The sequence below is a fragment of the Typopeltis vanoorti genome, chromosome 5 (assembly GCF_054136105.1).
Source record: "Typopeltis vanoorti isolate ZY-2024b chromosome 5, IOZ_Tvanoo_1.0, whole genome shotgun sequence".
In the NCBI taxonomy this organism is placed as follows: Eukaryota; Metazoa; Arthropoda; class Arachnida; order Uropygi; family Thelyphonidae; genus Typopeltis; species Typopeltis vanoorti.
Genome location: NC_143553.1, coordinates 64,519,405 through 64,545,338, shown reverse-complemented (window position 1 = coordinate 64,545,338; position 25,934 = coordinate 64,519,405). Strand labels below are relative to the sequence as shown.

The following is a 25,934-nucleotide window of genomic DNA, read 5'->3' as shown; positions in this document are numbered from 1 at the left end:
ATTTCTCGAATTATTTAAAAATTAATTTCTCAAATTATTTTGCTATATTTCTTACTATTTACATGACTTTTTGGGGTATTATTAATTATAGATAAGCAGTCACTTACACTATTTACTGTTTTATTTGAAATATTAAAATTAATTTACTCCCGATGACATTTTGCCACTCCGACTGACAAAAAAGTGAATACGAAGACAACTGAATCTTATCCATCTGGTAAAAATCATCCCGTTGCAGTCTTTCACCATTTCTGTGTTAATTTAACACATACTTGAGCCCTAGCATTTTGTTATACAGTTAAATCCGCAAACTCGAATATGTGACATCTGCGTGCTTGAACATGACAAACTTCTAAGCTACGAATGGATACCATCACTGTCTTTTTAAATCATGTAGAACTGTGTATCACAACTTAAACTAGAAATTAAAACATTACATCTCCCCGTTGGAAACACGATTATTATGTGCAGAACGTTCATCGATGACATTCAACTATCATCTGTAACTTATCAATTTTTTTGTTCAACTTTGCATTAGCAACAAATCAGTGTTAACATCTTTAAATTTTTAAGAGGTGTGTAAAATAATGAGATTTATCAATTTATAATTATTTAATAAAATATAATTTCTCGATTGTGTTTAAAATTATAATAAATATTCATTCAAATTTATATACATATATATTAAAATTATATTTATTAAAATTTAATTAAATATTACATTGAATACATTTTTCCACGTAATAATTATTTCAAGGCCGTCGGAGTAAAGCACTTCAAGTAGTTTTTGAAACCTTTTTTCTCGTCTCTTCCTTGACATGTCTGTCGTTTTCAAAATGGATACCCTTGAGGTGTAGCTATGGTTAGGAAATAACTAGAAATTCAGTGGAGCAAAGTCTATGTGGGAAGGATTTTCGACAACTTCAAATCCGATCTCTTCGACAGCCATTGAAGAGAATGAAGATGTGGAACATCCTCCATACCGCTTGGATGTCTGCTTATTTCCTAACTGAAGACAAGTCTCAAGCTCGAGGGTATCTATTTTGAAAATAGCGACAGGTCATCGTAGAAGTAAGAAAAGTGAAGAGTTTTACTAGGATTGTTCTTATTATGAGTGGAGAAAACGTAGTAAAATTAACGGACATTATGTTGGAAGTTAGTGAATAATATAAAAAATGAAAATAAAGGAGACATCGAACTATCTTTTCTTATTTTTATATTCACTGACATCTGTTTTAGATGGGGGGGATACCGCAAGGAGGCATTACTTTCAAACGCCCCTCGTAAATGTGGTGTGTGTGTGTGTGTGTGTGTGTGTGTGTGCGCGCGCGCGCTCATCATCATATATGCTTCGACAGTACTTCAAACCAAACCAAAAGCGAAATCCTCCAACTAGAAGTTACAACTAAATTCATTTTGAATAATATCTGGCTTATAATTGTTTTCTATTTTTTTTTTCAAGTATTACACGCACAATTCGTGCTTCACAAAGTGACTGAATATTATTTGATTTGTTGCGCTACGTCTCAAAATCTTAACCACACTTTGCATTACCTTTTTTTTGCGTCACACACTTTTCATTGGAAAATAAGAATAATTACCGGCCAGTAATATTTAACTAATCTCACTTCATTTTCCCTTAAGCTATGTATACTGGGGAGAATATCCGTTATCGTTTGCGGCATGTCTCGGACAAGAAGAATGTTATCGCCTGCTATTAGCTAAAGGAGCAGATCCTGACAGACAAGACACAAATGGAAATAGTACTTTACATATCCTGGTCATCAATGATAAACTTGTAAGTAGAGCGATGGATAGATTGGTCATTAAAAGATACAACACATTTCTATGTAGTATATGTTAAACATGTCAAGACTCCGATAACATATTAAAACACTGTTTGTTTTCCTTACAGAGTATGTACAACATGGCATACGAACTCGGAGCCTCCCCAGATCTGGTGAATCGTCAAGGACTAACTCCGCTCACAGTAGCTGCCAAACTAGCCAGAAAAGAGGTAATATCTTCTGTTTGATTCAATCTTCTTCTTTCTTTTTCCATCTTTTACCTTGCTGTATCAAGGATTTTCTATTCTACCGAACCTAACCTAACCATTTAACTGCACCCATACACAAAGATAAAGTGGTTAGCCCTATGCCTCCGTTCAATTCAATTTAAACAGGATTTTATGTAACAGTTATATAATCATGAGATCTGAAGAATGTATCACATGACTCGTTTATCAATTACTGATCCATCCTAGCTTCCATTGAAGTTCTTTGTTCTGCCATATTTGTTCCAATTCCCATATGACTGGTGGAAGTGCATTCGAATATTTTATTCATGTAAATAGTGATTACGTAAATATCCGAATGGGTTCCAAATTTACCCAAGTCAGTTGATAATGAGTGTATCCCGATAATTATATTTTAAATGAAGAGAAACGTTAATGATGAAACCCAGTAACTTTGAATTCAAGCTCAATCTGCGATATTATACAGTTAAACGTTTTCCTCTCTCTTTAAATTACAATAAAGATTTACGTTATAATTTTAGCTCTTCTTTCACATCCTGAAGTTACAACGTGAAATCTACTGGGAACTGGGAAGCATCACCTGCGCTGCCTATCCATTGGCTCAGATCGACACCATCAGCCGCGATGACGGCGAGATCAATAAAGTGTCCGCTTTGAATTTGGTAGTTTACGGGGTGAGTAGGAACACTTCGTTCAATAACTATGCATGCATTTATTGCTTATCATGCGACGTCAATTTCTTTCATTTGTAAACAATACGGTTTGTTCAGAAACTGGTTGAATACAGGGATGGAGAGTATAATGGAATAACTAATGAATGTCAAGTTAGGATGAGAAGTGTGATGTCATAAAATAAAGTTAATTTTTTTTTTTAATATGAGGCTGACTTTATGTTTATCGTTGATTTTAATAACCTTGATACTGTATAATCCGATAAGTAAGTAGAGACATTTTACCTACGAGTTGATTTTTAATATCGTCTTGGTCTTCATTTAAATCTAGATCTGCTTATTGCTCTTATTTGTATGATGAATGTCTCACCACTAGTGCCATTTTGTGTAATTTGCTTATAAATAATTACAGAGTTGAAATAATCGGAACAAACTCTACGTTGTTATCTGAATTTAATTATTTTTTTCGTAATTAATCCTTTTAGGAAAAGTTAGATCACCTGGATATGTTAGATGGATTGCTAGCAGACTTGCTGAATGCGAAGTGGAACACTTTTGTAAAAAATAGGTAATCTTATTTATTTTTTCAATAATCAGTGTTTTGAATAGCTGAATACTGTTTGATATTAAATCCGAATGAAAAAAAAAAGGTGATTGAGTGAGAAAAACCAAACGAATCTGCGCATTTAATTTCACAAATGTCGTTTTTTCATAAAATAAAAAATTCTATCTGTCTATTCATTATCCATTTCGCTCAATCGCATATAAATTATTGATATTCTTTTGATAGATTGCAATAAGAGATAAGAAAATGTTTATTCAAGAAATATTTCGATTGTCGTGGAAAATTTTATTTTAATTATAAAACCAGAACCTAGAAGACCAATGAGGATATATTAAAAATTCATTATTGTGAATGTTCTTTCTTTGAAGAAGAGATAATGGTTATCAGACTTCAATGAAGTTTAATTAAAATTACCATTTGTAAATTATATCCGTTTGAATATTATCGATTACAACGTTTGTAGCCTGCATATGAATTAGTCCTCGATTACTGTATTTCTTGAAGCTTTTTAAATGTACTGTCATGCCTATTACGTATATTGGATCTACTCATTTATAAAATTGTTAAATTATTTTATTGTATCCATAGGGTCACTTTGTGGTGTACAAATGACATCTATTGAGATAACGTCTCATTACTGTAACAGTCGATTGTTAAATGCCATCAAAAAGTTGTACAATCTACGTAAGATTTCCAAAAGTTTGTGTTCTGCAGTAGTTTTTTTTTTTTTTTTAAATGAACCATAACTTTCGGAATCTATTGAAAAAAAACTTATAATTATATTTTTCTCTCACTTCCGTCTCGAAAAGAAATTTTCGAATATCAAACATCATTTAACGCAGAACGTTACTGGTTTTATGGGTGAAACATAAATGCTTTTCATATTCCCCTTTGTGTGAGAGGGAAGTTCTTTGAGTGAAGAGTTATTGAGCTTTAAGCTCGCCCTGGAAGCACAGTGAGATTAGCTGTGTTCAGCTGAGCACAGGATTGACTTGGGTCTTTTGTATTTGTAGAATTCTGCTTCATTATAGTCTGAAGCTTGATTGATCAGCGGATTTGGATGATTGTTTGTCTTAGTGAAGAACGTTTCTGCTAGATCATGGAGGAGGGATGAGATGTGAGGAAGGTTGACTTCTCTGTGAATCTGGGAGTTTCTAATGAACTATCATGAACCAGTATCATCCTCAGGCAGTTTTTGCTTATTTGTATTCGATGTATGGCTCCATGCAGGAGATGCGTAGGTTATGACTGGGCGTATTACCATCTTGTATATAAGTAGTTTGTTCCGAGTATCCAGTTTGCTTCTTCTTTTGATCATGGGGTAAAGTTGGTTGCGCGATTACTGAGATATTTGACTTCATTCTTCATGGAATCTTAACTCCTAAAAGATGTATGCTTGATCTGGACCTTCTTTTTAGAAAACAGTATGGCTGAACTTTTTTGGGGTTTTGCATGGATTCTCCAGTCCATCAGCCACTTCTACAGTGTATGAATACTGCTTTGGAGTCTTCTGATTGCCAGTTGGGGGCTGAGAGATCTTGCTAGTAAAGCTGTATCAACTGCATATAATGCAGCGATTGTTGTACTTGGGTTTAGAGGGATATCAGCTATGTAGATGGAAAATAGCCTGGGGGCAGGAGTGAGCCCTGCGGCACACCTGCTAAGATCTTGCGTTTGGTTGATACAGTTTCATTTATTTTGACCTGCATGTATCTGCGTTTGATGTATGTGCCAATTATTTTTATTCTTTGATTGGTATATTGAATTTAATGAATGTGATGAAGACCATGATGCCACACCTTATCAAAAGCCTTCGCAGCATCTATGAAGACCGCAGCTGCTCGGAGATTCAAGTTGAAACCTTTTGTGATATATTCGACCAGTTGGTGTATTTGTTGTACAGTGCTATGGTTTTTTCTGAATCCGAACTGCTCATTCGGAATAATTCCTAATTTATCCGTTGCTGATTGAAGCCTTGTCAGGACAACTTTTTCCGCAACCTTTCCAAGGCTGGATAGAAGACTGATAGGTCTGTAGCTTTCTGGGAGTTGAGGGTTCTTTCCAATCTTTTTGATTGGTGTGATAGGATAGTGCTGAAATCTGAGGATGCCAATGTTTATGAGGATGAGAATTATGTTGACCAGATGCACAATAGCTTTTCTAGGGAGTAGTTTGATTATTCTGTTTGTGATTCCATCTGGACCTGCAGCCTTATTGTTGTTCAGATAGGGTATGATATTTGTAATTTCTGCTGGAGAAGTGGGTGTGCTAGGTTCTGAATTATCCTTTTGTTGTATTAAGACCTGCTTGAAGCGGCGGTGAATCTTGTAGATAAGATCGATGTTAAATTTTCATAAGAGGGGTTACATTGTGTTTCTAGGTTGTCAATTAGAACTTCGGCTTTTTCTTTGTCTGTGTGGGGAATTCCTTTCTTGGTCTGTATTGGGGGTATGGGTTAGCGTTTAGTGCGGAGTGTTCTCAAGAATTTCCAAACGGAGTTGTCTTCTTGGTTTAAGTTAGTCAGTTTGGTTTCCCAATCGTGGTTATGATGTTTTTGAAGAGCATCACGGACTTGTCTGTTTAAGTTATTCAAAATTGTTTTATCTTGCGGGGCTCTTGTATTGTGATATCTCTTTCTTGCTTTGTTTTTTGCTCTTATTAGATCCATGATTTCCTCGGGGATCCGACCGCTTGGATGAAAGACTGTTGTTTGCGTAACTGCTGCTATTGCTTTTTTGATTTGGCTGGTAAGGTTGTTTACGACTATGTCTATCTCCTCTTTATTGTGGATAATAGGTGCTGGGCCGGTGTGATCTGAGAGAGTTCTGGAGAGCTTATCCCAAGATATAAAGGAGTGAGGAGGAGATAATTGCTCTTGTGTGCCGAGCTTAAGCAGAATGGGGTTGTGGTCAGAAGATAACTCGTTTAGCGTTTCCAGTTGATATTGGTATCTGATGTTTCTGAGAATGGCGATGTCGAGTACATCTGCGCTTCCAGCTGGGCTGTGATGGGTGTGCTCTGTGGGTCCGGCTATAACAATAGAGTTTGTTGAATAATTGATTAAAATACGACATTTGTCATTGATTGTGGAGCTCTACCAAGCTGTATGCTTGGCGTTAAAGTCCAGCCATAATAATGGAGTATGTGGAGCCGAGAATGGAGTCCAAGTCAGATACCAGTAATGGAATTCTGGGTGGATTGTATACACAGCATATATTTTAATACTACCAACATTGTTTGTATGAACTTCAATACCTTATCTCTAGGTTCTTGGTTTGTGGATTGGTCAGGACGTTGTGGCTTAGATAGTTTTTAATGAATACGACTGTGCCTCCTCCACTGGCGGTGAGTCTCTCTGTTTTGTACAACACCTAGCCCCGTAATTTAAGACTATTAGTTGGCCTGAGATGTGTTTCATTTACTAAGACTATATCAGGATTGTATCTGTGAGTGAACAAAATCCTGTGAGTTCCAGGATTTTGTTGCTCAGTCCATTTGAATTCCACGCAGTTATGATGAGGTAGGTAGGTTTATATTTTCTTTCATTCATGATTGAGGGCTGTCAGAATTGAATGGGTACCTTGCAGGAATCTTTTCGTGGAGGATGGTGAAGGATTTATCATACTGAATTCTAGTAACATGGTAACTAGTGAGGCAGTTAATTGACATTAGATTATAACTCATTTTTCATGGGATGGAATAGCCTTAGCTCGTGGCGCCTCTGCATACGTTTTAGTTCACTGCTGCAATTTGTTTTCCTTCCTGAGTTGTCGCATTGGAGATTATTTGTTCCGGGGGGGGGGGTGTGACCTGCACGGCTGCCTTGAGTGTCGCTGCGGGGTGATGAAAGGGCTTTGGGTGTGCAATGCACCCCTTATAGCTGGCTGGGTAAGGTCCTCCGAAGTTGGCCCATTTAGCTGGCGTGGATCTTGGTTTGGTGCATGTGATGGTCTGGTGGCCCTCGCCGCATTTTAGATACCTGCAGTTGACCTTTCATAGTTGTTGGGCATGGGCAAATCTCTGGCTCCTATGGCACTGCCCAGCTGACGACTTTTTCCTTAGCGGCTCAGTAGAAATTCTGAGGCCACAGATAGCGGTCAGTTCATATATCTTTTTCTGCATCCTGTCAATCTCTACCAGCACCAGTATCATAGGCCGTTTATCTGACCTGAGCATTCTGCTCACTTTGACTGGGGTCCAGCCCTGACTCATAAGGTCAGCAGTGATTTATTAAGGGGCGACACCTTCAGTGACCCCACGAAGTACCATCTTCAGATTCTTTTCACTGGGTAAAGCAAATGAATGGTAAAGACTTTTTTTTGTCCATAAGTTTTGTAATTTGTCCATAGTCAGTTATTGAGGCTGGCTGGATTTTGATTCCTTCATCTAGGTTTTTAGCTCAGGAACAGGAGATGTTATGTTCCCTAAGGGCTGATGAGATAGCTGTCCATTTATCCTTGTCTCTTAATATAACAGGGGGAACCTTTTCGGTGTTCCTCGGGACATCAGGTGTTGTCGAATCTTCATCCATCTGGTCTTCTGTAGTTTTGGGTCTTTTGTTTGGATGATCCCCCCGTGAGTTGTTTTGGCTGGAGGGATTTTGATAGCAGAACAGTACGGAATTCTCCTTGTGTTTCCTCCTCCTCTCCATCCTGATCATTAGTTTGAGTGTACTACTTTATTAAACCCGGCCAGTCGGATTCAAGCTTGTCCATTAAACTTCAGCACCTCTAGTGACTGCTCCTTATTAAGGATCCGAATCTGCTTCTTGATGCTTTTATATCGAGGCGGTGCCTCCTGCCGGCTGGAACTGTTTGAGATTAGTAAAGAATGTGGGAGTCTTCACACTGAAGTAAGCCTGTTGACCTACAAATATAATCTAACAGGGCTAGGAGCCTGCCGAAAAAAACCGTAGGCTGAAGTGGTCTACTAACAATATTTATACTTGTAATGTCCTTCTAAATGGGGAAAGGAGTGCCAACAAAAACTCACCTGGACACAGAGTGAAAACCTACCTCCCTAAAATACCATACATCCGCCACTGGTCCTCGTAGCAGGTGGGGCCTACACGGCCATCAGACCTCTGCATGTTTCATGCAGAGGGGGAGACAGTAGCAATCAAACTGTTTTAGCGCCAGTGCAGTGAGTTTCCCGAAAAACCTTTTATAAAATTCCACGAGGCACAGACTAAGATAACACGTACGATCTCCAAAACAGTTCAATGAATCGTTCATTCCTTAAACATCATTACAAAAATCTTTTTTTTTTGGCTAGATGGGCTAAGTAAGAATGCTTTTAATTCCCTGCTATCTGTAGAGGACAATGTAAGGATAGAGTGTTATTTAGCTATGAGCTCTGATCATGGCAGGAGGGTAACAGCAATATCCCAGCCTCAGTTAAAACTTCATGGGCTACAGCATTGCTATCCATTATTATCCTCCCTGGGTACCAATTTTAGTCGCCTCGTACGATATGCATGGGCTACAGTGGGATTTTTAAGTAAAGCCTCCTCTAAAAATTAAGACGATCCCCAGGACCACTCTCTATGAGTAGCCGAAAGACTGTCCAACTCAACTTTAGTTCCACTCAGTGAAGGGCCATCCCCCACCACTGAGTAGAACCGCTCATATTCCAGGGAAAAGAATCCACCGAGAACACCCTCCTCAGAGACTCAAAATGCTCTCTCAGGGCAAATCCCCCGAAATCTAAGCTTCCCTTACCGGGAACAAAATTCCGGACGAAACCTTAGAGAGCGAAACTCTCGAAACTCTGCATCCATTTTAGTCGCCTCATACGACTAAGATGTTTTTCCCGGCCACCACACAGGAAAAACATCACTTCACATTTTTTTGACATTTGACATTTATGTCTTTAGAGCTGAAACAATATGCTTTTCATATTCCCCGCCTTCTTTTGCGGTTACAGTAAGGGTAAAATTTAGTTTGCTCGCCCTGATTGGGCATGGAAATTATAGTAGGTTAATATAGCTTTTGGACTTTTATGTTTGAATATCTCCGTTGCCTCGTATGATGCAGCTTGCTGAACCAAATCGTTGGGGTGTGTGGACGTCTTTAGTAAGAACTTGGATGCTAAGGATTGTAGGAAAGAGAAAATATAGGGAATATTTGTATCTCTATGAAGTTGATCGTTTCTAACATACCATGGGGCTTTCAGAATCATTCTCAAGCACTTGTTCTCTACTCGTTGTATTTTGATAATGTTAGTATTAGAGGCGTGGCTCCAGGCTGGAGAGGCGGAGGTGATTATAGGACGAATCGTCATCTGGTATAGCTGCAATTTGATTCTGGTGCTGAGCTTGCTATTTCCATTAATTAGCGGATAGATCTGAGCTATGGCTTTAGATGCCTTTGCGCACGTATACTTGATGTGTTGGTTGAAAGATAGCTTTTTGTCGAGAATTACACTCAGGTATTTTGTTTCTGTCTAGGGAATGTTAGTATTGAATAGTAACACATCTCCTACGGGAGATATTGGCCGTTTCGAGAAAAGAATGGCTGAGCTTTTTGGAGTTGACTTCCAGTCTCTATTTGGAGAAGCAACCCTCCAGCTTTAGAAGGTTTTCTTGAAGCTTTCTGGTAATTAAGTGGGATCGGAGAGATCTGGTTAGTATTGCTGTATCGTCCGCATACAAGGCTAAGATGGAAGACATCGGATTGTGCGGGATGTCCGACATGTATATAGAAAACAGCAATGGAGCTAGTAGGGATCCCTGAGGCATTCCAGCAAAGATGTGGCGCTGGGATGAGGTAGAACCGTTGATTTTGACTTGTAGTGATCTATTCTGAAGATATTAATGGATTAGATGAACCATTTTTAGTGAGATACCGGCTGAGATAAGTTTGTGTAGGAGTCCGAAATGCCAGATTTCGTCAAATGCTTTGGATAGGTCTACGAAAACAGCTCCTGTGCACTGGCGCCAGTTATAGCTAGTGTAGCAAATGCACAGAATTCCACTATTCTGTGGATTTGCTGGGTAGTACTATTGTGTTTCTGAAAACTGTTCTTTAGGGAGGATGTTTAGGTCATTTACAGAGGTTTGGAGTCGTGAGAGGATTCCCTTCTCCGCAACCTTACCAAGGTTGGAGATAAGACTAATTGGACGATAATTTTGCGGTAGAACATCCCTTAAGTTCTTAAAAGACTGGGAGATGGGCTGAGTCCTTGACTCTTTATGCCGTCATCTGAATGAAGAAAATCTGTGTGGATGGGGTGTTATTGAGCTAATCGCTCTAATCATGGCTGGGTAATTGCAGTAGCCGAGCCTCAGTTAAAACTTCATTGGCTACAGCATTGCCATTCGTTATCCTGGAAGTCCTAAAAAGGACTCTTCCTTCCTTCCTCCTCTTTAAACCAACATCCCTTAACTCGTTTTCTTCTACTAATAAACTTATTTCATTTCATATTTGGTGAGGTGCATTCATAAAAAATAAAGAGTTTCCAAATATTCAAGTTTAAGTTTAAGTTTTATTAAGGTTTAAATTAGTTTATTTTAAATGTTATTAAATTCTATAGATAAAAATTAAAATTTCTATCAAACATTTCGGTTTCGTATATATTAATATTAACTACATATTAACTATACTAAACAACCCGTTCATCATAATGGATGTATCTTAGTTTTTTATTTTTTAATGATTATTATTATTATTTTGTGATATTAAAATCTACACCAGCTTAACATTCCACCGAATTTGATTATTTTATTAAGTGGAAGGAAAGCTACTGCAGCATAAATCCAAATTTCAATCGCAAAAGTTCTTTCTGGAATGTGCATAAATTTTTAAAATCATCCCAATAACAACTAAATTCTCCCGAAGTTGCTTTGCCGAGGCGACTTTGTTTTTTTAGTAAAGGAAAATCTTTCTTCGTTTCGTCTTTTTTCATTATTTTTAAGATGAAAATCTTTTCATCTTAAAAGTTTAGTGTGTGCCTTAGATGATTTTGTGTTTTACATTTTGATTCCTTAATAATGCCAGTTTATGTTTCTGGTGAAAGTGGAATATTACTTATTTTATTAAAATTTAGGCACATTATTAAATTAATATAAGAAAAGCATTCCATTTAGTTCTTAGAATTGTTTGGTAATCAGCAAATGTGCAAGAATTTATGTCAATGTAAATAATTCAAGACTGAAAATGAGAATATATAGTTGACTTAATTTTAAAGTAATTCAGAACTGATCTGTTGAATCAAATATGTTTATGCCATCAGTGATTGCTTTTCTTGGAGCGTCGTATTTGTTCTAACATTATGATGACTACGATTGAAGAAACTGAGATATTTAACGGTCTCTTACTTTACCGCAGATTCTATCGACAGTTTGCTTCTTTCCTGTTCTATTTTGTCATTTCACTGTCTTGTTTCGTGGTACGACCTGGACCACCGAAGAGACTCAAAAATCCCCCAGCAAATTTCACAGTAAACGAAGACCCGTGTTATCTTATTGCTCACAACACCTACGAAGACACAGTAAGTATGTTTTTTATTCTTTTTTATTTTTATGCCGCGCAGCATTCGTAGAAATATCTGCGTTGTAGAGCAGAGGCACTACTGGATTATTCTCAGTAATAATTAACTATACAGAATATTTAAAAATTTCATATAACAGAATGCAGATTACTATTGTCATTAATACTTCTCATTAATTTTTCTTATAATTAATATTTCTTAAGTTAATATATATTAATACTTTTCACTAATAATATTTCTCAGTATTTTGGATAGCAGTAGTTCTATTTCATAATATTCTCAAGTTTATATCTATTAATATAGAAGACCATTAATTTTTCTCAAGTTATGTGTATTAATATTATTTTATTAATTTTATTATATTATTAATTAATTTTATTATATTATTAAAATTCGTTAAGTTTATCGGTATGGATATTAATATTAAGATTTTCTTTGCATAACTTTTGGTGCTATTTTCTTCTAAATAATTATTCACAATGCAATAATGAATAACCATAAGTTTTTTCATAATCTAAGGTGCTTCTTAAACAGATGCCAGTATATACACAGTCCAATCAAAATATTATGACCGCCCATGGATCCTTCAATCGCGTCAGGGATACACATCATGTTGAAAGCCATTATATAACATGATATACTTTCATCCGAAATTGTTGATGGATATGAGACGTGACATGACAGAATTCGAAATAAGGCATGATTGTAGGACACTGATTGAAGAATAGCAGTATACAGGAAAATCTACAAAGCAATATTGTAGATATTGTAAAACGCAAAATGTTGTAGCTAAGGTACTCTAATAATAAAAGCTTACGAGACTGCAGAAGAGCAGCGGGCGGTGCAATAGTGTGTATTCACATGTTATATATGTGCTTATTGTGAAAGTAGGTTGTTCTTCTATGTGCATGATCATAGATGAAAAACTATGGAATAGTTTTTCGTCTATGATTTTTAATTTAACCATGAAATTTAACTAAGGGACGAATGGTGGTGTTTCTCAGTAGACCAACGTATTCTCTCCTTCTCATAGATCCCGAAAGTAAGCGCCTAGTCAATGTGCTTAAGATTACGACTGATCATTGACGTTTGCAGTTTGCATCTCAAAGACATCATTGAACTACTAAAGACAGGAAGACACAGTGTCATATATGCGCGTGTGTATATATGTACTTTAAGTGCTTTACATTATATATATAATGCAATTTATTATATAATTGATTCCATGTTTAATATCTAGAATATGGATCTCAGGGTTTTGTTCCTCTCTCCTTCCTTGTGAGTAATATGATTCAAGGTCAGAGCAAACACGCTGTACTGTCCTACACCATTCGATGATTTAACACTAAGGCTGTTTCGAAAGATAGTGCTAGAGAGGTGTAGAAGACGTGAACCGAATGAAACAGTAATTTATCAGAAAGTTCACGACAAGCTAAGCATATTCCAGTTACCACTTGATTCCTTCTCCATAATGGTTTGTGGAAATGGAAAGAAACTACTGAGACAGCGCTATGGTAAGGAAATTATATGCTTCTTGTATAAGAAATATGTCAAAACATCTGTCACCAGAAAATTATATGAAATATAATCAAAACGATAATAAAAAAAAACACCACTCACAGTAATTCGACAAGGTATATGATATAAATGCAAGCATACGTAATGTACATCTTCACTTATAGACATCCACTTCAACCTCATTTTCCTAACTGACGTTCATCTAGCATCTCAAACAACCGCTATCCGTTTTAAAAGCCCCATAACCCTACTGTATGATTTATCCCACTACAAATATAGTACTTATACATTCATTAATTCAGACTTGCCTCGACAGAGAATGACATACAAGGGTGGTCTAAAAAGTTCTCGGCCTAGCAATGAAAAAACGAATTTATAATTTCAACAGTATTTTTATTTTTCAACATAATCTCCCTTAAGACTAATACATTTATTTTAGCGATGTTCCAGCGCTATTATCCTGTCCGTGTAGTGGTTCTGAATCAGATCTTCAAAATACCCCTCTACAGTATTAATATTTGCAATCACCTCTTCATTTGAAGAGGAACGCTGACCAGCGAGGAAGAGGTTTAGTTTTGGGACGAGATAGAAGTCAAAGGGAGCCAAATCTGGGGAATAGGATGGATGTTCCAGCAATTCACATTCAGATTCCTTAATTTTCCCGTTACTAAAACACCTTTGTGGGCAGATGCATTGTCCTGATGAAAGATGATTTTGTTCTTCTGCAAACCGGGTCTTTCTCACGAATTTTTTCGTCTATTCTGGTTAAAAGATCGGAATAATATTCCCCGGTTATTGTTTTACCCTTCCCAAGATAATTAATAAACAAGATGCCTTTAGTATCCCAAAACACCAATGCCATGACCTTTCCTGCTGACGGAACCGACTTTGTCTTCTTTGGCGCCGAACAACCCGTTTCTATCCACTGTTTTGACTGCTGTTTGGATTCTAGTATGTAATGGTGAATCCAAGTCTCATCCATAGTAATAAATCGATGCACAAAATCAGTTTTATTCTTGTTAAAACGTTCCAAGCACTGTTCAGAGGTTTTCATGCGAGTGCGTTTTTGATCTGCTGTGAGCAAGCGTGGCACCCATCTTGCGCAAAGCTTTTTCATTTGCAATTATTCATGCAAAATATATCCTACACGTTCTTTTGAAATGCCTATAGTCTCAGCAATTTCCCGCACTTTGACTCGCCGTTCATCCAATACCATATCGTGCACTTGATCAATGATTTCTGGTGTTGTCATTTTGGAGGTCCTTCACGTGGATCAACTTCAAGGCTGGTACGGCCAGGTTTAAACTCGGCAGACCGTTTCTTATTTGTCGAAAACGAAGAAGAAGAGTGCCCATAAACTTTTGAGAACTTCTAATGAATTTCCTTTGGCGTTAGACCTTATTTTACAAAGAATTTTATAACTGCATGATATTCAATTTTATCCATTTCAAGGGATAGACAACACTTTTGCTTCAGACAGCTACTTGATAGAATGATTTGCAATTTCACATGGATGCTTATTGGAAATGTACAAACTTAGAAAAAGAAATCTTACCGATAGTGTTGCGATCTGTGGTCGAGGCCGAGAACTTTACAGACCACCTCGTATTTACTGTTCCTTCTTTCCACTCTTCTCTTTCTCAAAATCTCATTATTCCATTCTGTTTCACATTCATTTGTAGAATCTACTGAGCTCCAAAGTCTGAAAACCACTATGATCTTTCGAACTTCTTTTTCTTATTCCTGACGCTTGGGTGACTACAAATATATGACTACAAAAGTATCTACAAATATGTCTAGTAGACATATTTATTCCATTAAAATTACTTATGTTTGCTACATATTTAATATAGATTTAGCCATTATATTGAACTCTTATTGTATGGAAAAAAGTAGGCTGACTTAATAACAGAGGTAAAATCAAACTAATTTCGGGCATTAAAATATCACCGGGAAATGGTTCAATGCATTAGTATAGGGTGGGTAAGATGCATTGATATTATTTCATCCCTTACTATGATAGTTTTTTATTATTTAAGTTTTATAATAATGCGGTTTAATAAAATTTTATAATATCACGAAATTAGGTCAGTTTCCAGTTAAAAACTTTAGACTAAATAGATTAAATAGGCATTATTACAATTTCTTTGATACCGCTATTTTATCTAAATAAAGTTCATGGTAAATTCTTGCATATGCAAAAGTGTACTTTTTGATTATTTATTTATTTATTTATTTATTTATTTTCAGATTAGGTTTGTGTTAGAAGGTCTTACGGGAGGAGGTGGTCTTCTATATCTCACAAACGCTGCACGTGAAGCACGCTTTCTGGGATACCATACTTTTGTGGAAAACTTGGTATGTAGATGTATATTTCATCAAGATATTAATTATCTAGTTTTATCACCATTTCGCAATCATTGAATGATAGTGTTAAAAAAGGAAAAATTCATTTTTGTGCCTTACAGTTGTTTCATTTCCAACATTTTGACATCATTGATATAACTACCCTGACGCAAAATCTTGTTATAGGTGATCAAGAAATACCTAATTCACCAACAACTAACGCTCTTAAAACGCTCATGGAAAGCTGTTTTATGGCGAAAATATTATCCACACTCATCGATGATATAGTTTTTTACAAATATGGAATCATTCAGTCACCTTGTCACCTTTTAACTCGATGGTGCGCTGAAGTTTTTCAACACGTAATTGAGTTATGTTGATTAATAAATTATTAAAAATACAATTTTACTGATAAAGAATATCTAGCTATCAATGTCATCTTATTGAATATTTTATTCAACTTGGATGTTGAAGAACTTCAGCGCACCATCGGGTTAAAAGGCGACAGGGTGACTCAATGATTCCATATTTGTAAAAGAAGGCAATATCGGCTATTCATCCAATCATTAAACATTTATCATTTAAATGGTTTGCTTGTAACATTATTTCTACAATTTTGGATCCAATTACCTCAAATTATCACATTCAGTTTTAATCTAATTTACTAACTACAGACTTTTCCATTTGCAGATGACTGTTCCTTCTCGAGTTCTGTTTCTCATTTCCTGTATTCTCATGATCATAATGATCCCCCTTCGCTTCGTTTGCGCATCAGAAACAGAAGACATAGTGGCTGTATTCGTTATGTTGACAACAGCTCCTTACTTTCTCTTTTTCTGCAGGTAAGTTATGCTGGGAGAATATTAACAGCCCTTAAGTACTGTCCTTTTGGTCCAAACGCATATCGTGTATAATTCATGTAACTTAAAAAAATCTTTTTAACAATTTAAATTTCAGCATGGTTTTTTAGAATTTGTTTCATTTGTTTTGCATGACAGTTCATAAGACAATCACGATACCTTTATTTAGGCTTTTACTAATGCATAAGTCAGTTGAAATCGATTTACGGCAACCAGAATGACGATGTGTGTAATCGTCACTGAATCACACAAACGACTGCAACGAAGAATTGCAATGATTCTTGGAATAAGAATGAATCTAATCCTATTCCAGTATCCTTAAACATTGCGAAAAAATGCATTTGGACTTCTTTGATCTTTTAGATAAGAAATTTGCAAGATAAACAATCTTCATGAAGGCAACAGCCTATTTGATGTAGATTTGTATGATCGAAGTGAAAGCGTTTCATATGTCCATTGAATGCTCCATCTACGGTCGCCAGCAGAAATTGTACTTATGGTTTTTTTCTTCTTCTTTCATTTGCGAGTGAGGTAGCCGGTGTCATACGTAGGTAGATGAGTTTGCTGCCCGCAAAACGGGCAAATCATCCAGAAGAACGCACACAATTAATAGATATAATGCTTGTAAGCCAATCCAATCAGCAGTAATGAGTATGTCTGCATCGTGAGTTGAAGACTTGGAGATCTTTTGAATGAATATGAGGATTGTAGAAAACTCATGATATGAAGAATGAAGTGCGATGAACGGTGAAGAAAATTTAAGTGAAATGCAAATTGAAGATGAATGAAATTAAATGAAAACTAAAGAAGATTAAATTGAGATAAAGAATGAGAATGGTACAGTTTCAGTATTTTACACTATTATCAATTTATATTATCGTTTTATTCTCATGTATCTCCTTCCTCTCTCTCTCTCTCTCTTTCATGTCAGCTATCAAACAGTGTGTAATGAGGATAAAAGCACACGTCTAATGTGTATGAAATAGTATAATGAAAACATGTCATTTTCATCGAATCTTATAAGTCTATTAGCAACTTATTTTAAGTAAATTTTCTTCCTTTCAGGGGTTTCAAAATTGTGGGGCCATTCGTAGTTATGATATACAAGATGATTCTTACTGATTTGCTATGCTTCGTGATCATTTATCTGGTGTTCGTGCTGGGATTTTCTCAAGGTAAAGTTTCATAATAAGTTAACGCATTTACTTATATAGTTATTAAAGTCCAAGTGTTCGGATAAAATGTCTAAAAATTTAAATGTCGCCAACAAAGTTGGCGAATTTTGTAATCAGTAAATGGAAAATTATTTCTCAGCAATTCAAACAGGTCATTTAATTACAAATATGTTGCAATAAAATGTATCTTGCGTTGTAAACCTCATATTTGTAGTCCCGATATTTCGTAAATGTTATCTTATAATAGTTTGGTACTCAGTACTCGGTACTTCATCATCATCAAATTCCTGCCATGTACCCACAAGGTGGTGTACAGGATATGATAGTACTACATGAAAAAATTACATCATTACTAACTTCCTATCTACAATTTTCCTCCAAATTAGTCTGTTACTTGTCAAGACTCCAACATTATCAGATCTTATATTTCTATCGTCTAAGGCACTTTGTACAGTATCAATCCACCTATATCTTGGTCTTCCTCTGGGTCTTTTTGCTGCCAACTTGGCAAAGAACACTTGTTTTGCTAATCTTTCCTTGCCCATTCTGTTTACGTGACCATGCCACCTGAGATTAGCTCTGCTAACGCATTCCTGGATGCTGACAATGTCAAGTTCTTTCCTAATATCCTCATTTTTAATATGATATTGCCATTGATGCATCTATTCACGGCTATAATCTTTCTCAGGACTCTCATATCTGCGGTCTCTAGTCTTGGTCAAGTGTTTTACTTCTGACCCAGCTCTCAGATCCATAAGTTAAAACTGGTTTGAACACTGTCTTGTATACAGCTAATTTAGTGTTCCGACTAATTTCTTTTTTTATTCCATATGAATTTATTCAATTAACTTCCTACCATACCAGCTTTGCTGATTCTGTTGTCTATTTCTATATTTAATTTACCATCTTTGGTAAAAATCGTGCCTAAGTAGCTGAAATGTTTTACTTGTTCCACAGGTTCTCCATTCACAACACAGTTGATATTTTCAACGATTCTGTCTATTTTCATTGTCTTTGTCTTTTTATTGCTGACCTTCATACCATATCTATTACAACAGCTATTCAATTTAGTCAGAGAATCTTATAGACTTGTAGCGGATTTATTTAGAAGTATAACATCGTCTGCATAAAGCAAAGAGCTGACATTAACATCTCCAATTTTGATATCATGTTTAATACCACTTTCCTTCATAATGTGATCCATATAGATAATGAATAACAGAGGGGATAATGTGCATCCTTGTCTCACACCAGATTTAACATTAAACCATCTTCCTGTACTTCCTTCAATTCTAACTGCTGACTTACAACTCAAATAAAGACTAAGTATTGCTTGATATAATGCCCCATTGACACCATGTAACTGCAGAGTATTGAATATCTTCTCTCTTAGCACCTTGTCATATGCCTTTTACAAATCTACAAAACAAACTTAAATACAGATCTTTGTTATATTCGCATGCTTTCTAGACTATTTGTTGTAAAGTGAAGATCTGATCCTGACAGCCTCTGTTTGGCCTGAATCCAGCTTGTTCTTCACCAAGCTTTTCTTCCACAATTCTTCTCAACCGTTTCTCAAGTATACTTGCATAGATCTTGCCAGGAACACTCGGTAGGGAAATACCTCTGTAATTCTCACGTTCAGTTTTGTTTCCCTTTTTATATGGGTACTATGAGAGCTCTACTCCAATCATCGGGAATTCGTCCCTCTGTCCAGGCTTTCTGAACTATGCAGTGCAGCCACTGTAAGACTCTTATACCACCATACTTCAGCATTTCTGGTCGAATATCATCTACTCCTGCTGCCTTTCCACATTTCAAGCCTTTGATGGCTTTTTCTACTTCAAGTATGGATATGTATTCCTACCTGCATGCTTGGGCAGTGTTTTTTACTACTGTGCTGTCATCACTGCTTGTTTCATTTAGCAGTTTTTCAAAGTAATTACTCCATACTTCAAGGATATCTTTTTCTCCAGTTTTCATGTCACCTTTATCATCTCTAACTCCTTTTACAGCACTCTTTCCTCCATTCCTAAGCTTCTTCAACAACCTCCAGAATATTTTGCCACCTTCTTAATATTTATTTTCTATATTCTTGCCAAAGTCCTCCCATGACTTTTGTTTAGCTAGTTTTACACAGTGTTTAGCATTCGTGCATTTGTCTCTATATTCTCTACGAGCACAAGCTGACGTATTTGACAGGAACTTTTGATATGCTTTCTTCTTTTCCTTCACTGCCTCTTTAACTTCCTGTGTCTACCAGGGAGTTCTGATTTTTTTATCCTTGCAGACAAACCTCACCACATGCCTCTCCGGCAGAATCAATCAATGTGTTCTTCAGAGTTTGCCACTGAATCTCCAAGGTTTGATTCCTGTTTTCAAAATCTTTCATTTTTTCTTCAATAATCTTTGTGTATTTTAGTCTATAGTTCACACTAGAGAGCTGCTCAACTTTTATTCGCTTTAAAACTTTCTTTTTAAAACTTACTCGGTACTTTAGTACTTCAATGTGCACTTGTGAGCACTTGTGTGCAGCGGTCTTTTCTCTTGTGGAAAAGAGACCTAGACGACTCGACGCTGAATAATAAAATATGTGAATAATCTGAAGTCATAACCAATTAGAATTAGAAATTGCATAGCAAATTGAAAGATACGATGAAAAATGCTATAAAATACCAGAATATTTGATATTTTGCTGCCTGTATAAATAGCTTCACTGCTGAACAGCACATTTTCATTGCTGAACAGATGTCCTTTCTAATATCAAGAGACTCAACGATAATAATCTATTAACAAAGAACTAATTTTATCCCTCGGCACCAAATATAGCAAGCAGTGTGCTAGCATGTTCATGAACTTTGTTATTATTCTTTCTTTTCTCCATGAACTTCTTTGCACACATTTTTATTTTCATATGCTTTCAAACAAGGATAACTTTTAAAATAAGGTAACATGAGAGACCTAATATTATTTCGATATAAATAGAACTTTGATTTACTCAATATGTATAAAATTACTCAATATGTATATGCATTGTTTAGAATAAAATACCTATAAACAAAAGTATTGAAAAAATCGCTATAAAAAGATTCGTTTCATAAGACTACTTATAAACCTATGAACTGTGCTCAGAACATGTTCGTCTTTTATTTTATTTTATTTGTTAGTCTTTTGATTAAGGTTTCACCGGTTCGACGAAAATATGGAGTTCGAAATAGCTGTTGATGCCAACAAAATTATTAATTAAGACCACTAATAAACGGCGAATATCAAATTTTTTTATATTATTATTATTATTATTATTATTATTATTATTATTATTATTATTATTATTTATTCACATAATTGATACACAGTCAAAACAAGATTTAAACAACATTATTTAAACAATAATTTGACTGGTGATGCAGAACAATTCAGATTCTACCCAAGAAAATCTAAGAATAGTCTGTCATTTGCGTAAAATATGGACTGTTCCAAGTAATGCTGCTTTTTGTAGGTCATATGGGGTCACTTCTTTTATTATTATTATTATTCTATTTTTATATGGTCTATAATCACTCAGTCATAGATCGACATTTATTGTTGCTTGCCAGTTATAATAGTTTGAGTAAGTGTATATTTTGTATCTATTTATTGAGCTATTAAGGTTTAATCTCACTGTATTCTCAACCTTGCAGCTTACTACGTCATATTCCTCACGTACAGAGGGACCAAACCTAATTTTTTCATCAGCCCTATTCAGAGCATCCTGGCTATGTTTGTGATGTCACTATCGGAGTTTGGAGACATTTACGAAGAGTTCGATGATACAGACTATCCAAGAGTTGCCAAGGTAAAAGGGCGTTTATCATTCCAGATTAATTTCTACTAAACATATTTTGACATTTTCATATAAGACATCTGAAATGTCAGAAAGATTAAAAAAAACTTTTTTTAACTTTGACTTGAATTTTTCTAAGAAATTTTTCTAATAATCTAATATCTAAAAATTAATAACATCAATTTTTTTAGTTTTAATCATAGATCACAAATAACTATTTTTAATTATTTGTGATCTGTTTTAAAATTAATACAAATTATATATCAATAACTGCATTTTTATAGCGAATTCTTTAGCAGTTATATGTTGAATATCCAATTTTCACAATTGCCTATTTATGTAATCTTTGATGAATTTCTTGTCTACATTATTTTAGAATTTTGGACTAATACTTAAGTAAATATAGCAGAAGTAGAATTCAAAATGAAATAAAACCTTTTAATTAAAATGAAAGCGATATGGGAATTGATACTTTTAAGTTTAATACCTAAGCTTAAGTATTTTTAATTAAATAATTACTACTTAATACTATTTACAAGTGCTGATTTTATATTTATTTCTTTATTTTTATTTATTTTAACTGATTTTAAAATCAGTTAAAAATTTTTGTCAGATACGCTGACAGAAATGGATTTACGTTTTCGAGAAAATTATGTGTCGTATGTCGCATCATTCTCTTCGCTCCATCATCTGAATTTCATAAATCAAGATTTATTCTTGATCTCGTAATTTATGTAAATTAATCCCGCATATTTTCTAGGTATTTGCAATAAAATGTAGGAAGCTTTCGAACAATGAGTATAACTAAAGAACCTGAAAAGTCGAAATCTGGCGTCTATAGAGATCTAATGAGATCTTTCCAAATGACAGGATTATTTCTTGGTTACCAATAAGCGTGCTTTGTGAAAAGATGAACGTAGTAGACTCTTTTGTTTTTGTAGAATGTGTAGTTCTTCATTAATTTATCTTCTTTGCACCAGGTTTTACAAAACTGTCCATTGTTCATACACCTAAAAAGAACTTATCCGCATAAGAAATGAGGAAAAACTTAGTGAAGATATGCAAATTCTACTTCAACAAATAGTTTGCGATGGATATTAAAAAAAAACTCTGCTATGAAAACTACTATTCTCAATCTCGCTCCACAGAAGAATCTTGATATTCAGGACTCAGTTTCAATTTCTTACATCAGTAGACTTTCTGTCAAGATCGATAGTTTACTCCAAGCTCACGATATTAAGGTGGCTTATAAAACCTATTTCTGCTGTATGAAGTTTTCCCTGCTCTCCTAAAGACTATAACTATTTCTGCGCATAACCCGGGGTGTACAGAATTCCATGCTTTTGCGACTTTCATAGACAAGCTATACTTCGAGAAGTTTGGAAATAGAGAAGACAACAGAAGGCTTAGTTTATATTCCCCCCCCAACACACACACACACACACACACACACACATGCACGCGTGCTCGCCATGACATTGACTCGAACAAGAGTTTTTTGCTTTATATAAAGACCACATCGCTCGCAAGATAAAAGAATCTCCCCCGTTCATTTTTTCACACATTGCGCTAAATAGGGAGAAAGGAACGATCCTTTGTGACATTCGGAAAACAGTCATGCCTCCCCCACGCACAACTTGTTTCCATCTTTTATATTGAAGTGGTTCCTATATAACTTTGCTTAGTAATGTTTTAGTTTATGATTGTCTATTTTACATTTATGTTTTATGTGTTCACCCAGAAAAAGCCAAAAGATTATTGTCAAAATTAGTCGGTTAATTACTGTAGTTATTTATGACCATTACAAGCCCGGTTGTTATATTAAAATGTACTTAAAAACTTAAATAGTTGACTACGCATTTCATGAAACACCTAAAGATAAACAACAGTATATTTTAACAATTATATTCATCTGCTATATCTGTTAATTATCCGTTATATTTCTGTAGCCATAATTTTAGAATAAGGTGATTATGCTCAATGTATATTTTTGTGTATAAACTGCGTTTGTTCTCCTAATCGGTTTTCCTGTTTGCGGAAGGAAAAACCTTCACCCCACCCTTTTCATATGAGACCGACTAGCTCATGTTCAACTGAAAACCCTCGCTAAAGGGTCTTCAGGTCATAGACAGGATTCGAACTTCGCTCGCTTTTCAATCTTTCGAATAATATAGTTTGAAAATAAAACTGATAATAATGAGACTTGACGACAATCCTTGAAGCACTGAGAGGAAGATGCTGTATTTGCTCTTTAGACGAAAAGACCTGGGTTCGAATCACATCGAAGATAATTTCATGAGATACTGATTTCATTAGTCTCAACGAAGATATAGATGACAATGGGAGTAGAAATCGATCCAAGAACACACTCAGTTTATAAGCACGATACGCAGATGATTTCGTAGACTTAGCTGCTTCACAATAATTCCTAAAAATCCAGCCTAGCTAAATATCTCTCGAAAATATAAAACTGAATTTGGATATTCCTTTTACACAATAACAAAAAAAAACTTCTAATATCGACATATGCTATCTGTTTAAATCAACTTAAAAGTAATTATTCTATGTTTTTGGTTTACGTTATTGTAGATCTTGTTTATCATGTACATGGCTCTGGTCGCTATACTTCTCATCAACATGTTGATTGCTATGATGGGGAAGACCTACCAAGACATTGCCGAAAGGAGGAACGAGTGGATGAGACAGGTAAATTCAGCTCTTTAAAATCCATTTATAGCCAACTGAACGGTATATAAAATTCTTCTGTTAATAATTCCGGCAATCAAATAAGTGCAATTCATTTATTAATTAAATAGAGCACGTTTTCGTAAAATAGAACTCATCTTGTTCTGCTCCTTACAGTGATTTTGAATTGGCAATTACGTTTTCTTTTTTGAATTTATTCATTGGTTAAATATGTTTCTTTGATACTTTGAATTTGATATTTTTCTCCATGAAAATAATAAATTATTATGAACGATAAAAGATTCAGTTTACGCTGGACAGTAATCTAATTTTTCAACTCTGGAGGCTTTAGTCAAAATTAAATTGCTTATTACATCAATACATTTCGTCGGATATGTTGCTTTCTCTCCGACGTCTTTTCATAATGGTTGTGCTCCACGCTTCTTATGAAACCCTGAATGTGGACTACGATATATACCTAGAATTAGGATCCATCTATACTTACGGACAATCCTAATTTACACTTTACGTCTGAGGTTAGGGAATAAATTGTCATTTATTTTAGGAAAGGCTGTTTTCGGAGATCTTTATTTTAATTAAATTCTGTAATGCTGTTGATAATTTAATTTATTATACATAGCGTTTAAATAGTATTAACGTGAAAATATTTATGTCACAACTCATTATGTTTGCTGAATATTATTTCAATTATTATCTTGTACAGGTTGAAATCGTGACATGTTTTACCATATATTTTTCTAGTGGGCTCGGATTGTGCTAGTTGTGGAGAGAGGGGTGCCGCCTCACGAATGTCTTCAGCAATTGCTGAAATATTCACAAGCAATGGCTGATGGAAGGAGGGCACTCGTGGTGAGATTGCAACATGGGGTAAGTCCAAATAATGTTATTATTTTATCTTTAGTATCCACACACACACACACACATACACATTTCACAGTTATATCTTAGGGTGTGTAATAACACAACCCTTTCTTGTGTAATCAACAGTCAGTACGTCGTTGAGGGTGTTCCATTGAGGTAACTTTTTGTTCACAATTCATTACTTTACTCCTGCTATCCGAAATAGTTTTCACAGCAGTTTTTGTTTTTTTTTTAATTCAGGAGAAAGAGAAAGAAGAACTCAGAGCCATTGGAGAGCTTAAAGCCATCCATTTGGAGAACAAACTGAGACAACAAGCAGGTTCTAACGTCCTATCACCGAGAAGCACACCAAGGAAAACCATCAGCACTACCAGCTTGTAACGCGAAATCAATACGAAAACAGTTAGGGTAGAACTATGGCTTTTCACGCACAGTCAAACTGCCATTTAAAGCACTAACAGTGTATTTTAATGGAATACACACGTACAACAGGATTTCTACATCAACTCTATTTTGTTTAAAAATTGCCATGGGGAAAATGAGAAATTTTAATAAGATATTTGGCACTAAACATTTACCATTTCATACAATGAGCGACAATGTGAAATCATGTGTAGCTGTGTGTTTTAATGCAGAGTTTTTGTATTCTAAATTTTATAATATAGAGGGCGTATATCTGAAAACAAAGAATACAATATAATTGATAGGGAAAATACGCAAAATCGTCTGCCGGTTTTTAAAATGGGCAATTTTCTATCATTAGCAAGATTCAGGTAAGGGGATAGTTAAATAATATTTCAGATACTCTTGTACTTATTTCTTTCGTCCGAACAAATTTTTTTTAATCTCTACCTCGCTTAAAAATTGACGTTGTTGCAGCTACG

At 35.3% G+C, this 25,934-nt stretch overlaps 1 protein-coding gene across 1 annotated transcript in view; it reads left to right on the top strand.

The window, feature by feature from the left end:
- The window catches only part of nan (transient receptor potential cation channel subfamily V member nanchung), a 57,324-nt gene extending 31,893 nt beyond the window's left edge, over positions 1–25,431 (top strand). Inside the window, exons 5-16 of the mRNA XM_090393012.1 lie at positions 1,645–1,798; positions 1,916–2,017; positions 2,557–2,709; positions 3,192–3,274; positions 11,599–11,761; positions 15,530–15,637; positions 16,316–16,467; positions 17,551–17,660; positions 21,341–21,495; positions 24,073–24,189; positions 24,931–25,056; positions 25,291–25,431. Coding sequence (XP_090249138.1) covers positions 1,645–1,798; positions 1,916–2,017; positions 2,557–2,709; positions 3,192–3,274; positions 11,599–11,761; positions 15,530–15,637; positions 16,316–16,467; positions 17,551–17,660; positions 21,341–21,495; positions 24,073–24,189; positions 24,931–25,056; positions 25,291–25,431 — 1,564 coding nt within the window. The remainder of the gene's footprint in view (positions 1–1,644; positions 1,799–1,915; positions 2,018–2,556; positions 2,710–3,191; positions 3,275–11,598; positions 11,762–15,529; positions 15,638–16,315; positions 16,468–17,550; positions 17,661–21,340; positions 21,496–24,072; positions 24,190–24,930; positions 25,057–25,290) is intronic.
- Positions 25,432–25,934: the final 503 nt, after the last annotated feature.